The 16,406-nt window shown below is 37.2% G+C and overlaps 1 protein-coding gene across 1 annotated transcript; it reads right to left on the bottom strand.

Annotated features, from left to right (window-relative positions):
• Window positions 1–2,310: 2,310 nt before the first annotated feature.
• Sco1 (synthesis of cytochrome C oxidase 1) lies at window positions 2,311–16,394 on the bottom strand. Its single transcript, XM_027946952.2, has 6 exons — window positions 16,065–16,394; window positions 15,006–15,096; window positions 13,398–13,595; window positions 12,638–12,730; window positions 8,244–8,359; window positions 2,311–3,223 (listed from the first exon to the last, which is right to left on the bottom strand). The coding sequence occupies exons 1-6, from the start codon at window positions 16,347–16,349 to the stop codon at window positions 3,089–3,091; spliced, it is 918 nt and encodes a 305-aa protein (XP_027802753.1). The 5' UTR covers window positions 16,350–16,394; the 3' UTR covers window positions 2,311–3,088.
• Window positions 16,395–16,406: the final 12 nt, after the last annotated feature.

Genomic DNA, 16,406 nt, shown 5'->3' with positions numbered 1-16,406 from the left:
TGTGTCAGGATAATAACACTTTTTACTAAGTCTTAGTATTAAAAATTGATCCTGGGAATCCAGCCTAAGTGGATTCTAAACATTCTGAGAAGACTCACACAGAACACAAAACAGTAGTTACTTGTGAGGAGGGGTCAAGGATGGGGGAGACGGAGACTTGAGCTCCATCTATCATGTCTAATTGTTTTAAAGGAACACTTTTGTGAATTTCTGGTACAAAAAAAGATTTATACAAAAATGCTGAAGACTGAAAGGAAATGCATCCAAATAGTATTTTTCCACAGTGGAACAACAATGATTTTAAGTGTTCTTCCTTCAAGTTTTCTGCACAATCCAAACTTTCTCTATTGAGGACATGGTATAATTATGAAAGCAGAATGAAAGACCTTTAAATACACTTAGAAAATAAACAAAATAATTACCTCCTAACTTTCAAAAATGTTATTAATGAAGACATGGCTACAGAGGTTATTACTTGCACCTCATTAGTAACAGGAATGAATACCCATATCATCAGTCATGTCACTCATAACTAGCATTACAAAGTATAAACCAAACGGATGAAAAAATGCTTGCATGAACAACTGATCTTTCAAAAGCAATTCATATACACACAATTTAATTTTTTATATGTAAAAAAAATAAAGTTGTTTGGGAGGTTATGGTTGAAAATTTTAATTGATTTTAACCTTATGTTCAAAAATGAGATACTTAAATCCTATGTAGACACATTACAATTTCATATCATATTCCTGGGTTCCTATGAGCCTCCCGACTCAATAAATCTCAGCTCTTCTACCCCAGGCATCAGTTGCCTCACAAACCCATGTACAGTAAGTTCTTTCATGCCTGTTCCATTGACAGGATTCTTATATTTTTCAAATAAACAAAAAGCATTTTAAAAAATATTAATTCTATTTAAGAGCCCAGTGAAAACACTCTAACCTACTCAGATAAAGATCTTCAAGTGAGAATCCATTGAAAGGCAGCCTGGAACCCCCAGTTTGGGCTTAATTTATGTGATCATCATATGCACACCATAGCCATGGAACACGCAGGGACCAGAATATAAATTGGGACCTGAGTTTTACACCTTTATCATCTAGAAGTGGATACTTCATGAATAAAAATTTCAGGGGCCCCCTTTCCTGCTTCTATCATCCTGACTCTAAGCCTTTAAATTCGACACTGGAATGAAGAGCAAAGAAAACAGTTCTTCAAAAGTTGCTGTTCCCTTTCTGGATCATTACACAAGCTCTATCTGGCAACAGCTGAGAATGAAGACCACATTTTATCCAAGAGCAAGCCTGCTGCAAAGTGAGCCACACAAATGGCTTGGGGCTTAAAACAGATCATCTTTTTAAATGTTTGGCATTTCAGATATTTAACACCTGTCTTGTTACACAAGACTAGTCTTTTAATAAGTTCCTCCTTGCTTTCTTGATAAGATTACTGAGAAAGTCATTCCAAACCAACTACCGATGAGGTAAGCGAATATCTTGTAGCTGTTTAAGGAATGGGCTACTGCACTGGTTTCCTAGGCCTGCCCTAAGGAAGTGCCAGTAGTTTAAACTCGTATCTTCTCACCATTCTGGAGCTTGGTATTCTAAGAACAAGGTGTCGGCAGGCTGGTTTCTTCTGGAGACCTCTCTCTCTGACCGTCAAAGGGTCTTGCTGTGCATGTGTCCCTAGCTCTTATTAAGGAAATCAGTAATATTGGCTAAGGGAAGACCTACCCTAATGGTCTCATTTTAATCACCTCTTTAATTACTATCTCCAAATACAATCACATTTGTAAGTTTGGTGGTTTGACTATGACACAGGAATCTTAGAGAACATGCTTCAGTTTTAACTATAGTAAAACACAATTGATGTGTAAAAAGAATGTCTTTCAACTAGGCATTATACTTGTTGTAGCTTAGGATTGAATGAAAATGTTCAGAGAACTTGGCCTAGAGCAGCAGCTTCAAATAGAAAATGGTAATGGTCCAACCCAGGACCAGGGAAGTCAAAATTAGGAACAAAAGCCAAAATTCATTTCTTCACTCAAGGATCATTTTCTTGAATGGCCAACAGACATCCAACCAAAGGATGGCTTACCATTATTTCTCTATTAAACTCTTACTGCAGGTGTGGTCGCCAGATCACCAGCATCTCGTTCAGCAGGGATGTCTGTTCAGAATGAAACTTCAGCCCTGGAACCCTGTGTTTTAACATGCACCCAACCACCCACCCGAGTTTATGGGTCTCTGCCCTGAGAGATGTGTGCTGCCATTACACACCCACGCTCTACCAAGAAGAAAAGTCATGTTTGTTCAAGTTGGAAAGCTAAATATATCTTTATTTTACACTCAGTGCAATGTGGAACACGCACATAGTCTGCGTCACACCTAGTATCTACGTCCTCTGATTTTCATTTGGTGTATCACTGAAAACCTGGCAAATCATTTAGCTTAAAAAAAAAATCATAAAAAAGACCCCTAGAGGAAATGAACTAACAGTTTAGTCCAAATGACAGATTATTCATCTTCATTAGTCAAATCAGCATCTGCTGCCAGAGGAGTGAAGGCAAGACTGACCGTGATGATCGTTAACAAGGAAGACTAAGCTTTTGCTTTCAAGTATAAAATTTAGCCCTGAATGGCGAGTGCTGAACACAACTGTTACCAGCCATCAGGAGTTCAAGGCAAAAACAGTGAGAGCACTATGGAATTACACTTCTTTCTGTAAAATTCAGTCCCACAATCTGTGTGAGCAAGGAAGGGTCCAACACACAGGGAAAGTGGCAGTATTGCTCCAAGGGCCCTGTTCAAGGGCATGCCAGTGCCTCTCCTTGAGGCGTCTTTCTAGGAGCTCTGCTCTCTACTGCCTTCATTTTAACTTGGTCCTCTGGACGCATGGTGGCTACATGGGAAACTTTGGGTTGTGATCCTCACAGTTCCAAGAATCTTGGCTGAATCCAAGGGGAACATCTCATATAGCACATAGATGTTCTCGTGTAGGCTGCATATTATGTACACTGGCTCCTATGGGAGACAAAGCTTCCGTCCTCTTTGGCAAGAGAACAACATCCACGATGCTGCTCTGGCTACCTCTTTTTCATGTGTGCCCTCATGTGTGCAGCAATTGAGCCAGCTATCTCTGCATTCTTCTTATTCTGTCCAAAATAATCTAGAAACCCACCATCTGGTCCAATCAAGTACATTATTATCGTATGATCCACCTGCAGAGGAAAGGTAGAGGGAGAGAGATGACAAAAAGATCAACAAAATAGACCACTTATTTTACTGAATAAATACTACAGAATAAGAGAACTAATAACCATTGCAATGCATCTATTTTTATGGAATGGACTCTTATATATAGTAAATTCATAGCAATGGATTGTCTAAACTCTGTGTTCCAAAAATCTGTACCAGCTATTGCCTGTAACGTCAGCTAGCACCCAGAGTTCTTTTGATTAAATTCTTAACACCCCCATATATCTAATCTCTAAGAAAGAACCCACCTGGTAAAAATGGCTGTTGCAGGCTTCATAAGATCATAAGTGCTTGTGGAAGAGCAATTCTACTTTGCAAATACCTTACATTTTTGAGTAAAGTATCTCAGCTGACCCCTTAACCAGGGTAATAGAGATGCCCCGTGAAATTAAGTGTTGGTAAAAAATTACTTTCCTTGCAAGTTCTTGGGTGTATTCCTTTATGTTCTAGATAGAACTCATTATTGTCCAAATTCTGCTTACCATATTTTATGAGAACTCAGAAAACTATTCACTTGTCTAATTATTTAATCTATATGTCCTAATACAATATTTAGTCCTGATATTAGTAATTCAAATAAACAGGAAGGCATGTTTTTCTCCCCTACCACATTTTTATATATCATGAACACCATCTGAAGCAAATCACCTGGAAGTGCCTCAGGAGCTATAAATACTATATCCCTAAGGAGTCTGCTAAAATCTAGCATCTATTTTTCTGATTAAGTTCTTAAAGTGTCCCTCTAACTTAAGTTCAGATTAGTCATCAATCTTTTTAGCTAGTTGCTTCCATAAAATCCAATTTTAAAGAGCAGATTTGGCAGTATAAGTCCTTGGGATTTATCGCAGGCCTGATTGCTATCTGGCGAGACAGGAAGACAGGAATGTGCTCACACATACCAACTGGAGCACTCCCCAAATTTACCCCCAAACACATTATGTGTCTGTGAGATTATTATATTTTAATATACACATTCTTAAAGACATAGCAAATGGAAAGAGCCACTTGCCTACCCCATAAGGAAAGAATGCATGCAGGAGAGCTCAAACAGCTGGTGCCTTCCGTGTGCTATGGAAGAATTTACTGCAGGACCAAGACAGGGGCTTAACATTTCTCTACATATTTGACAGAGAAATTAGAATTAAGTCTCCAGTTCTCTAGTCAAACCTTGCTCTGTTGCTTATGCATCTCTTTATCCCATGTCTTCCTTTTTCTATTATTTTTCCTCTATTCTCTTGCTCTTAAAAACCATAATTGCAGTTATGCTGGACTTATTCTCTGAGTGTTCTCAACATAAACTACTTTCCAATACATTCTTCGATCCATATCTGTCACACTTGTCAGTGGTCACTTCTCAATATTTCATCTGAGTTGTGGGCAGGGCAAAATTGACATCTATTAAAAGTTCTAGTAGTTCCTAGTAGAAGAATGAAACTAGCTGTAACTGACACATTCTTTCACATGTTGTTTCCACTCCTGAGATAGGCATTTTCCTGTACAAATGGTGCACATGCTGGGGAGGGTAAGTTAGAGAATGCCAACTCTCACCTGAAACTCAAGCATCCTCCTGATTCTAAAGTCCACAATATTTTTTTTAATCATCATGCTGCTAATCTCTAATTCTACTGGGCAACAGCAACTAAGCTCTTTTAATGCCAAGTTATGTACACACACACACACACACACGCACACTTTTTTTCAAAAGGTAAATGCATGCACATAAAAATTCAATAAATTTATATACTTTAGTCTTCTTTCTGTTCTGGATCCCTCAGTTCTCAGAAGGAACCACTGCATTCTTTCAGAGAAATTTTCTGCCCCATATTCATTTTTATACATCAGTAATGTACCATTCTTTCTTCTCACTTAACAATATTCAGATCATTGTTCTGTATCAATACGTATATAATAGCTTTTAAAATAATGGTTGCTTGGTTTTCAGTCCTTTCTCTTTACAAACAATGCTACAGTGCATAGGATAAATTCCCCAAAGTAGAATCTCTAGGCTAAAGAAAGCATTTGACTTTAGATATTGATATATACTGCCAAAATGCCCCCTTGATGAGTGTATCAGTTTTAATTCCTATCAATAATGCATGGAAGTGCCTATTGTTCCAAATACATTCCAACAGTGTATTTCCAATTTTAACAATATATTGACAATACATTTACAAACTTTCTGACCAGTGCTGAAGTAATAGGTTAAAAAATGGTATTACATTAAAAAAAAACACATTTCTTTTATTATGAAATTGAATTTTTCCTAGGTTTGAAAGCAATTTGTGTTCTTTTTTTCACCCAAAAGTATTTTCCAACTAATGCTCATAAAATAAAGCAAAACTTTAATATATAATAGAGACTTAGCTTAAAGGAATCCCAAATGTTTGCCATGCCCAATTTACATATACTTTCAGTCTGAAGAGTCCATTCAAAATCCAGAAGCTTACCTTTTATTACTGTTGTCTGACATTAGGAAAATCTCAATTCCACCTCAGGTTGATCTTTACTCCCTTACTCCTCCTTTTTTTCTTTTTTCTTTTTTCTTTTTTTGGTGCTTCTAGAAATGGAACCCAGGGGCACTCTACCACTGAGTTGTACTCCCAGCCCTTTAAAAATTTTTATTTTGCGAAAGGGTTTCAATAAGTTGCCCAGGCTGGCGATCTGTCCTCAGCCTCCTGAGTAGCTAGGACTATAGGTGTACACCACCTTGTCTGGTGCAGGCCTCTAGATCCTTCTTGTCTCCCATACCATCTTGTGTGTGAAAATCTGTAACTTCAGGGGATATAAGTTATACTAATGAAAAACCTAAGAAGCTGGAGAGTGTCTCCCCCTATTGGTTGATTTAGCAAAAGTACAGCAATGAACTCTGATGCTTATCAAAAGATCAAATTCTAACTCAGTAGACCAAGCATATCTCAAAATAGGATCAAAGATACATTCTAAAGCCTCAAAGAAGTCTCCATAAGACTTATATATTTACATTTTAATTTTTAATATTAAAAAATTAATATTCTGATTCTGGATTAGCTGCATTATGAATACAAATTTCAGGATCCAAACCTGTGTTTTCTTTCGTTTGCTTTGTTTTCTGATCTTGCTGGCACCTAGCTATATACTACTAGCTATAAACATGAAAATGATGTATCCTCGCTGCATCAAGACCAATCAATGAAGGCAACTACACAATCAAAGAAAATCGTAGAGGGGCAGCTAGAGTACAGTTGGATATCTGATAGCAGTTTGACCCAAACCCCACTTCTGTGGTAAGCAGCATTTTGGTTTTAGCAAGATATCTCTTGATATTTTAACTGGATATTATAAATTTAAATTTCACAAGCTATCAAGTTTCATTTGTAAAATTTTTGTTGACATAATTAGAACTATAAGACAAGCCTAAGGAGAATTACCTAGCTTAGGTTGTACATACTCATAAAAAAGTTTGTGTAAGGCTCCTCTGCTCCCACTGTCATGTTAGTTAAACTCAAAACCAGTTAAAATAACTCTGTATAGAAAAAGCACAGAAGTGTAAAAAGTCCCTTTGCCCATGACTTCCTCTCTTGGCCCCGGGACCCCTTTGCTCTTCTTTCTTTTTATGTCACCAGTGCTTAAGAGGAAACCACAGGAAGGTCTGTCCACTTCCCTTAAACTCAGGGCTTAAGAAAAAATGTTTGATTTTCTCTTGTCCTCTTCTCCCATGAACTCAAGTTTCCCTAACACTATGAAGAACCGGACCTAGAAGGTGCACACAATAACTCTGTGGGCTTGATTAAGACAGAAGGGTCAAAAGCCTGCTTTTAATTTAGGCTACAAACTATAGGGGCGCATAGTGTGTTCCAGGTTCAGACGATGCAGAAACCACAGTGGGCAGTAGAGACAAAGTACTGCAATGAGATATCCCTTCTGCACGTGGCTCTAAGGATACATCACGGGGAGCAGGAGAATCAATGATTTAGGGTGTTGCCCCTCCACACACCCCAAATCAGCTTTGTAGCTGGAAAGGCTCTTATGATTAATCACTTTGCTCAACTAATACAGAAAAACCAGAGTATAAAAATTGAAAAAAAATCTGTGATAATATATCAATTCAGTGTCAATGCAAATGTGATAGGAAAAACTGTACTGAGAAGAAAACAGTGGGTTGGAGTGGGGGCAGTGCTACGTCCGTTGATGCTGCAGCACCATGAGTGCTGGTGCACATGAAGGCAGCTCTTTAATGCAAGAGCTATAGATGAAGAGCTTACTAGAATTTCTGTTCCTCATTAAAAAACACATATTAACTCAAACTGTGCAAGGCACATAGTTGATATGCAAATAAACTTCACAGAAAATCTACCTTTCGTCAGCTTTCATTTTTTTCTCCTGCTTTTCAGAACACTCACCTAACCCAAAATGCAATTCCTCATGACCTACAACTGCTTCTATAAAGAAGCTTATTTCTTACTCCTCTTTATTAAGAAAACCAATATAATGTTTTTTAAACTAAAACTAAAGTAAGCCTTGCCTCCACAAAATGGCTCCTCTTCATTTGTAACATGGTACCAAGGTATCCGATTTTATATTGCCTCATAGATATATGTGCCACTAGAAAGGATAGATATACAATTAAATTATAAAAACACCAAATATAAACTAAAGTTATCTTTAAAACATATGCTTCTTCCTGGGTGCAGTGGTGTACACTTGTGATCCCAGCTACTCAGGAGGCTGAAGAAGGAGGATTGCAAGTTCAAGGCCAGCCTGGGTAACTTCCAAAACAATGAATAAAATGAACTGCGGAAGAAGTTCAGTGGCAGAGCATCTGTGGGTTCAATTTCCAGTAACACACACACATATATAAATAATTCTATTCTTTTAAATATCCCAAGGAATTTGCCATAATCTCAAGCTTTCTTTCATCTTGGAAGCCAGTCAGTCATTTAATGCTTTATAAATATTCAAGATCTAGGAGCTAGCCCGTGGGTTAAAAGCAGAACACTGACTTACTATGTAGTCTTCATCTTCATCTTTGGGGCCAGGACTATAATATACTCTATATGCTCTGGCCACTTGATCAATCTCTTCTTTTGTGCCAGTCAAACCAATAAGTTTGGGAGAAAATTCTAAATAAAACAAGAAAAAGACAGTAAAAAATGAGAAGCTAACAAAATAAACATTGCTACCTCAAAAAAATAAAATAAAATAACATCAGTTATAAAACAGTGCCATTGCTACGTTTCCCCCTGCGAATCCCCAAACACTTTTTCATGATTCATATGCTGAAAGTCTTATTTGGTTGTTGTGTTTGGTTGTTTTGCTGTGGTGCTGGGGATTGAACCCAGAGCCTTAACCATGCTAGGCAAGTGCTCTACCACTGAGCCACGCCCCCAGTCCATTTTCAAAATTCACATAGAACAAATGAAATTCTCCTCTGAACTACATATAGAAATTCAAATCTTTTTATGACTGATTAGGAAAGATCCAGAGGGAATACATTCCAATAATTTAAATGACACTTTAAATTAATGTGCTTTTATAAAATATATAGTTGAAATACAATGAAGTTTAAAAATATTCCCATGAATTAAGTACTAGTTTTTCATTGCTTATATGAGAAAAAAACATTTAAGATCATATTAAAATATCTGCATCTGGGGCTGGGGATGTGGCTCAAGCAGTAACGCGCTCGCCTGGAATGTGCGGGGCTCTGGGTTTGATCCTCAGTACCGCATAAAAAAATAAAATAAAGATGTTGTGTCCACCAAAAACTGAAAAATAAATATTAAAAAAATTCTCTCTCTCTCTCTCTAAAAAAACCAAAAAACTGCATCTTATTTTCCAATATCTTAAAATGGATATTAGGTGCTACTCTTAATTTCTGATAAAGAGCTGAACAATTAATTGATATCCATTATTTCAAGGACCAATTATAGCAAACTCAGGGATCAGGGTAAACCGTAGCATGTACATGCTGTTAAAGTTTTTGAAATGTATGTAAATGAGCTAATGGAAGTCATTTAAAACACTGGATTCATCGGACTACTGAAATACCAATCGAACATTTGGTCCAATGGTACACAAGCCCATGTTTGTTCCTTGGACTAATCCATTCTAAATTGAGGAATGACTCGGGTACTGAAAAAGCAAATTGGCTTATTTTTCTTTTTTACTCTTTGAGTAAATAATGAGAAAGGTGAACAAAGCCTAGTTAGCTGCATATCCAAACTTTTAAAAGTTGAACTTCTGAAACTGCAAATTTTCGAAAACATTAACTAAAAAATTTTAATCTCTTTCATTTCCAAATGTAACTAGCAATAAATGTGTGTATGTGTTGTGGAAGAAAATTACCACATAGTTGGTGTTTCAGTTAGTTACAGCAACTCAGGAATCTATTCATCTGAGAATATTATGCTTTAGTAATATGTGATAAGAATAACTGCTAATAAACACATTTAAATTAGAGATTGTGTATTACCCCATGAGTTAATTTATAAATAGCTGGTTTTAATTGCTTTTGGACAAAACTATGCTATTGGTTCTGAAAATCGTACAAATTACAGGCATAAATTTGGCTTAAATGTATAAAACAACAACAAAAAACTATAATTTTTTTCTATTCTTTTCTCCCTTTTGGCAGGGGGTACTGGGATCGAGCCTGGGTGGAATATATCACTGAGTCACATTCCCTGACCTTTTTATTTTTAGGCAGGGTAGTGTTAAATTGCCCAGGATGTCTTTTAGCTTACAATCCTCCTGCCTCAGCCTCCCAAGTAGTTGGGATTATAGGCATGCACTACTGTGCCCAACAAAAACTATGAACATTAAGAAGAAAACATAAACATCTGTCAATTTCAGTTAGGCAAAGACTTCTTATACACCAAACAAAAGATACTACATATAAAAGAATAAACTGATACCCTTGGACTTAATCAGAAATAAAACTGTTTTTCAAAAGACACTGTTAAGAGATTGAAATGACAAGCCATAGAACTGGGAAAAAATATTAGCAAATCGAATACTTGATAAAGGACTTATATCCAGAGTAAAACTAATATACCCATATATATATAGTCATACATACACACATGCAAAAACAATAAAATAGACAAAAGATGTGAACAGACACTTCACAGGTAGCAAATAAGAAATTAAAAAATGCTAATAGTCATTACAGAAATGATATTAAAAGCACAATAAGATACTACCATTAAAGTAGCTACAATTAAAAACATTGCCATACAAAGGGTAGTGTAAATATGAAGAAGTTGGAACTCTCATTTGCTGCTGGCAGAAATGTAAAAGTATACAATCATATTGGAAAAATTGTTAGTTTCTTTTTTCATAAATTTTTAAAAATTTGTTAGCTATAGGTGGACATGATATCTTTATTTTTGTTTATTTTTCATGTGGTGTTAAGGATTGAACCCAGTGCTTCATATGTGTGAGGCAAGTGCTCTGCTACTGAGCCACAACCTAGCCCCTAGTTTCTTAAAAAGTAAAATATACTCCATCTGATCTGGTCATTCTATACCTAGTTGTTTATTCAAGACAGATGAAAGCATGTGTCCATGCAAAGACTTATACATAAAAGTTATTACTTATCATAAGTAAAAACTGGAAAAAAACTGTATATCAGTGTCTACTTAAATAATAAAAAGGAGTGGACTATGATACATGTCATAACATAGGGGAATCTCAAAATAACAATGCTGAAGGAAGGCATTCAAAGAGGGTATATATTGTATAATTACATTTTTTAAAAATGGACCTTTATTTTATTTATTTATATGTGGTACTGAGAATCAAACCTGGTGCCTCACACATGCTAGGCAAGTGCTGTACCAGTGAGCCACAACCCAGCCCCTATAATTACATTTATAAAAGCCACTAACAAAGGCAACTATTATGTAACTGTAATAATAGAAAGCAGTTTTGTGATTGCATGGAGATGGGAGGATTAACAAGGTAAAGGAAACTTTTGTGGGTCATGGAGATGTTCATTGTTTGATTATGGTGAAAGTGACATGCTCCCCAGCCACTTAATAGCATAGCCAACTCACTAAACTCCATGAAAAGCAGAGGTAGGCTGAGGTAGGTTATACAGCAGGTGGTGAGCATGGGCTGTGGCAAGCCAGGGCACTACGGCCTGTCATACCGAAGCAGTCTGGTTATGGCCTGGTGCAGACACCCGCTCCACATACAGCCTCAGCCTGGAGCCCAGGATCATGATCTACCAACCTCACAGATCAGAAGGAAAATGAAAGTGGGGCAAACCCAAATAGGGATCACAGGACCAATCAATAGCATTAATACTTTCCAAACCCTGATTAGCATTAATTTGGACCAACAATGATGATCCAAGTGCTACAAAAACCCCTAGACTAGTACACTCAAGTGGCAACCCCTATCCAGTTCCTTCTTGCCTTGCCAGAGCTGTATCTTTGCTTCCCACTCAAATAAATCCTACTCTTTTACACTCATTCTTCCTCTTCAGTGGGTTTCATTCTTTGAATTCATGAGACAAGGGCTGGACATGTAGCTCAGTTGGTAGAGTGCTTGCCTAGCATTCATAAGGTCTTGGGTTCAATTCCCAGAACCATCACAAAAAAAAAAAAAAAAAAAAAAAAAAAAGGTAAATTCATGAATCAAGAACCAGTAAACCAGTAAAGAAGAAATTGATGAGGCCTACAGTTTATGCAGACTCTACCCACCAGTAGGTAACCAACTATACATTTTAAATATGCACACAACTGTATGTCAATTATACCTCAATAAATCTGTTAAAAGTAATAAGATAAATAGCAGGTACTTCACAAAAAAAATGTTTACATAACTTGGAGTTTTAGAGAATGTGCATACTAGGTTGTTTTGACTAGGAATTAAATCAAATGCACAATAACTAAACTGTACATTCCTAATTTTTGAGTTCCTATACTGAAGAAACTTGAACCCAGAGAAATTAAACAACTTGCTCACACTAACAACTGAACATGTGTTATGAGTTCAAAATACAAATTTAACAACTCATCTTTAATTTTCCAATGTACACATTCCCAGAATATACATTTCTCCTAATTTTACAAGAAAGGAAATGAGGTAAACTAGAACTAGAGGAAATTTGTCCTTGCTCTCAATTCAAGGCTCTTTTTAGTTCATACATGAAGGTCAAGCCAAATCCTTCCTCTTGATAAAATACAAAGAGTGCTGCACCAGGAATTGAGAAACCTGCTTTTCATTTATTAACTAGCCAGGTCACCACTGAGTTTCACCTTTTTATTTGCCTGTAAAATTGGTGATAATGCTGTTTGTCCTATTTTAAGAGGCACTGTAAGCTTTAAATTAGTTGGTATTTCAAAAACTGTAAGAACTAAGTAGATATAAATTATTATAAACAAACATACCTTTCACATAATTTGCAATGGCTTCTTTTGTATCTCTCTCTGGGTCAATGGTGATGAAAAGTGGAGTTAAATTTGGCAGAGATGGAATACTATCTGGAAGAAAGTTCCAATTAGTATTCACAAGTGTAACAGCAAACTGTTAAGGAAACAAAGGGACATCTAACACTGGAGTGGAGAGGACAGGGAAGGGAGTAGGTCTGTATATTTATCGTCTGTTGTGTGGAACCAGGTAAAATATCCTATCAAATACATGTGCTGTTATGGAAACACTGTTACTCTGGATCCCATCATGTGGCCATCTTACTTTCTAATCTGATCCAGTGTTTACAGTTTTTTTTCCTACCATATCTCAAGAGCAAAATGAATATTAATAAGGATTAAATATCCCAAAGCTCTTCATTTGAAGGAGGAAGCACCCTTCCTTCTAAATGGTATTAATAAAAATACTACTAACTACAGATCATTTCAGATTTCCAAATCTAATCATCACTGGGGAGAAGGCACTATATAAAAACAGAGTTCAGGGACGTCGTCAGGCCACAGTGACAATTTTAAGTGATCTAACATTTACTATCAAAGCAAGTTTCTTTTGGTAGAAGGAAGGTTACAGAATCAGAGCAAGAAACAAGCTGAATGCCGAGATTTTATGTTCTTACAAACTAAATATTCATACTGCCCCACCTAACATAATGCAGGAAATGAGAAAAACAGTAACGTAAAGTAATCATAAATAGTATAGAGTTAGCAATGGCTTTCTTACCTATTTCATCCACGACATGAATCATTTTTTCTAGTTCTTCTGGACAGATATCAGGGCAATGAGTGAAACCAAAATAAATCAATACCCACTGGCCCAGGTAATCCTTGTCAGTTTTGGGTTCTCCTTCATGAGTTGTGAGGGAAAATGGTCCCCCAAGTAAAGGCTTTCCAATGCTTCGCTGCCGTTCCTTCTCCAGCTCTTAAAAAGACACATACACAACACCAAAAAGTCATTCTAACCAAATATACTTGATACATGGTTAGCACTATATTAATAGACCATGGGGGAGGCACAAAATGTGAACAAATTGTTTGTTTTCAATAAGTTAAAAATCTTTTCAGAAAAATAAACACAAAACAATAAAACCAAATTAAATGCCTTGATATGTAATAAGCACTATAAGAAAATGGCAAAACTATTTCATCCTCTTCTGGAACAATTCAGCCAGTAACATATGGATGTTACTTTTCTGATTCTTATGGTTATACTGTGATTACACTGGAGAATTTTCTTGTTTGAAGGAAATAGTGAAAGTATCTGGAGATGATAAGGCATCATGTCAACAAATACCATCAAATAATTTAGAAACACTTAAGGTTACCTCGTAGTAAATTTTCTAAGTACAACAAACACTATTGTAAAATGAAATTACAAACCAAAATCAAAAGATTGCATATTTAAATTTGTCACTTATTTTCCTTGCTTTGCATATCAATAAAATATTGATCATAATGCAAAACAGTCATCTTTATCAATATCAATAAAAACTTATATTCTATACTAAAATTCTACAGAACCAAGATTCTACAGTCTATGAATTCTCATTCCCAGATTTAAACATTACTCTTTGTATAATGGCCACTAAAACGGCTCTAAAGTTAAGAACTGAATCAGATTTAAGCAATATCTTAAAGATTTAATTAACATTTCTAATCCAAATCTTAAAATCCTGAAATATTCACTAAAATATAAAGTTATTTTTTTTCTCCCTAAACATTTAAGGATGCTAATACACAACAATGCCTGACTCTCCATCAACCATGGTCAGCCTCTGGTGCTACTCACTGGTTTGCAGGATCTACTCTCAGGCAACCTTCTCTCACCCCAAAGTTGCGCCTTCCTTTGGGCCCTAACAGCACCTGGAGTTTCCTTCTGGTTTGCCAGAATCTCACCTAGTGAAACCCTTTCTTTCTGTGTCTGTTTCCCTGTCATGTGCACCTAAAAGACTGGATAGCACTTTAGTCATCTTTGTATTCTCTGGACTTCATACAGTACACATTCAAATCTATTCGAAATAAGTCTTTTAATATTGTTGGAAAGTGGGATTGTGAATTGATTTGGAACAGTAAAAGACATTGACTGAACATGTGATATTAAAATATTCTGTAGTGGTTAATTGTTCTAACTTTCAATTTTTTGGTTTTGATAAATGTGCCATGGTTATATAAGAAACTCAGTGAAAGTACACTGGGAACTTTCTATCCATCTTTGCAACTCTTCTGTGAATCCAAAATTATTTCAAAACAAAGTTTTTAAAACAACAATGAAAAAAAATGCTAGTCCAGACTTAGGATTTTATTCAGACATGACCTGATGATATCTACTTACTCTCTGTCTTTTCTTTCTTGAAGTACTTCATTCCAGCCAATAAAGCTCCTCCAATAGCAAATGTGAATGCTAAAGACTTCCAAGAAACAGGCTACTGGGGCAAATATTTAAAAAATAAAAATTCTAGTAAGTCACAAACATTTAACCATGCTGAAATTAATTTCAGCAGTTTTTAATATGCATATACTCAGGTCATGATCTTGTTAAATATGCAGAATGTTTCAGGTTACAATGGGATGATAAAATACTGAAAGTTTCTGCGAAGGCAGTTATAGCTGAGTTCTGAATACAGTCAATTACAAAGGTAGTCATTCCAGGGGAAAGCCCCCCCCCCCCCAAGTTATTTTCTGTTCATGTGGAAAATCAACCCAAAGAGGGTCAAGTACCATGACTATTAGCATGCGTGAACTTTGCTCCAACTGTTGATTTTAAAAAGCAATTACCAGCCTGTGCTGAAAACTGAAAATACACATAAAATAAGTGAAATTTTGCAAACTGCATCGAATTACTTCCAGGCTCTTTCAAGTTTCAAAATAAGAAAGATGTTTGCCACCTAGGGGGAGCTCATTAACCCTTTCCACAACTCCGAAAACCCAGTTCTCTCACCTGTCACTAGAGGGTAGTAGCTCTCAATTCTTTTGGGGTCAGAACTAGAACTGGGGGGTGGGGGGGGGAGGGACCCAAGAAATAGGTGTATGCACACACATCTAAAATCACCTATGTTTCAATTTCAGAAGGGGGATTCAACAGACAGAAATTATAGACGTGCTCTGGCACTTCAATTATAGTGGTTTGAGAACCTTAAGAAAAAACTGGAATCTATGTGTTAAGTCCAAGCCCAAGTATCTAACCCCGCAGAGAAGGTGTTGGTTTTCAAGTTCTCGTAAACACTGGCTACTGATAAACCAGGGGAAACGGGATGACATTCCATTAGGCAGGTAAAACCCCCAAGCTGAGGACACTTTCAGGCTTGACCGAGTAGTCTCTGAGGGTTTGACCAAATGGAACGGCTGCGGACAGCGGCGACAGGAGCTGGAAGGGCTCCAGGTGTACACTCACCCCAGGTTTAGAGGGGCGCGTGGGGTCTCTGCTACCCTTCGACTCAGGACCTGACGACCCCGGGGGTGGCGGCACCGCGGTACTTAAGGGCCGGCTTCTCAGGCAACTGCCGGGGAACTTGGAGGCCAGCCGCAGCGCCTCATGCCGCGCGCAGCACTGCGTCAACAAGACTCTAGCAGTCCTCTCCGCCAGCACCCAACGCTCGATTCCGCTAGGAAGGAGACGCCAAAGTTGGCCGCCTGGGGACCGGATAACCCGGCCGAACCCTAATATCAGCGCCGCCATGAGCTTTCGGTACCGTACCTCCTTTGACCCGCCCCACCACTTCCGGTGCCGCTTCCG

The sequence above is a fragment of the Marmota flaviventris genome, chromosome 17 (genome assembly GCF_047511675.1).
Source record: "Marmota flaviventris isolate mMarFla1 chromosome 17, mMarFla1.hap1, whole genome shotgun sequence".
Classification (NCBI taxonomy): domain Eukaryota; kingdom Metazoa; phylum Chordata; class Mammalia; order Rodentia; family Sciuridae; genus Marmota; species Marmota flaviventris.
The sequence above is the reverse complement of the archived record's forward strand: the minus strand, read 5'-3'. Positions and strand labels throughout refer to the sequence as shown.

What these genes read in the sequence shown, in the direction of transcription:
- Sco1 (XM_027946952.2), bottom strand. Translation starts at nt 16,349, where the DNA reads ATGGCGGCGCTGATATTAGGGTTCGGCCGGGTTATCCGGTCCCCAGGC. An exon ending in CAAGAAAGAAAAGACAGAGA is followed by an intron (nt 13,596 to 15,005) that starts GTAAGTAGATAT and finishes TGTCTTTTTAAG; the next exon opens with AGCTGGAGAAGGAACGGCAG. An exon ending in CATTGCAAATTATGTGAAAG is followed by an intron (nt 8,360 to 12,637) that starts GTATGTTTGTTT and finishes TGTTTTATTTAG; the next exon opens with AATTTTCTCCCAAACTTATT.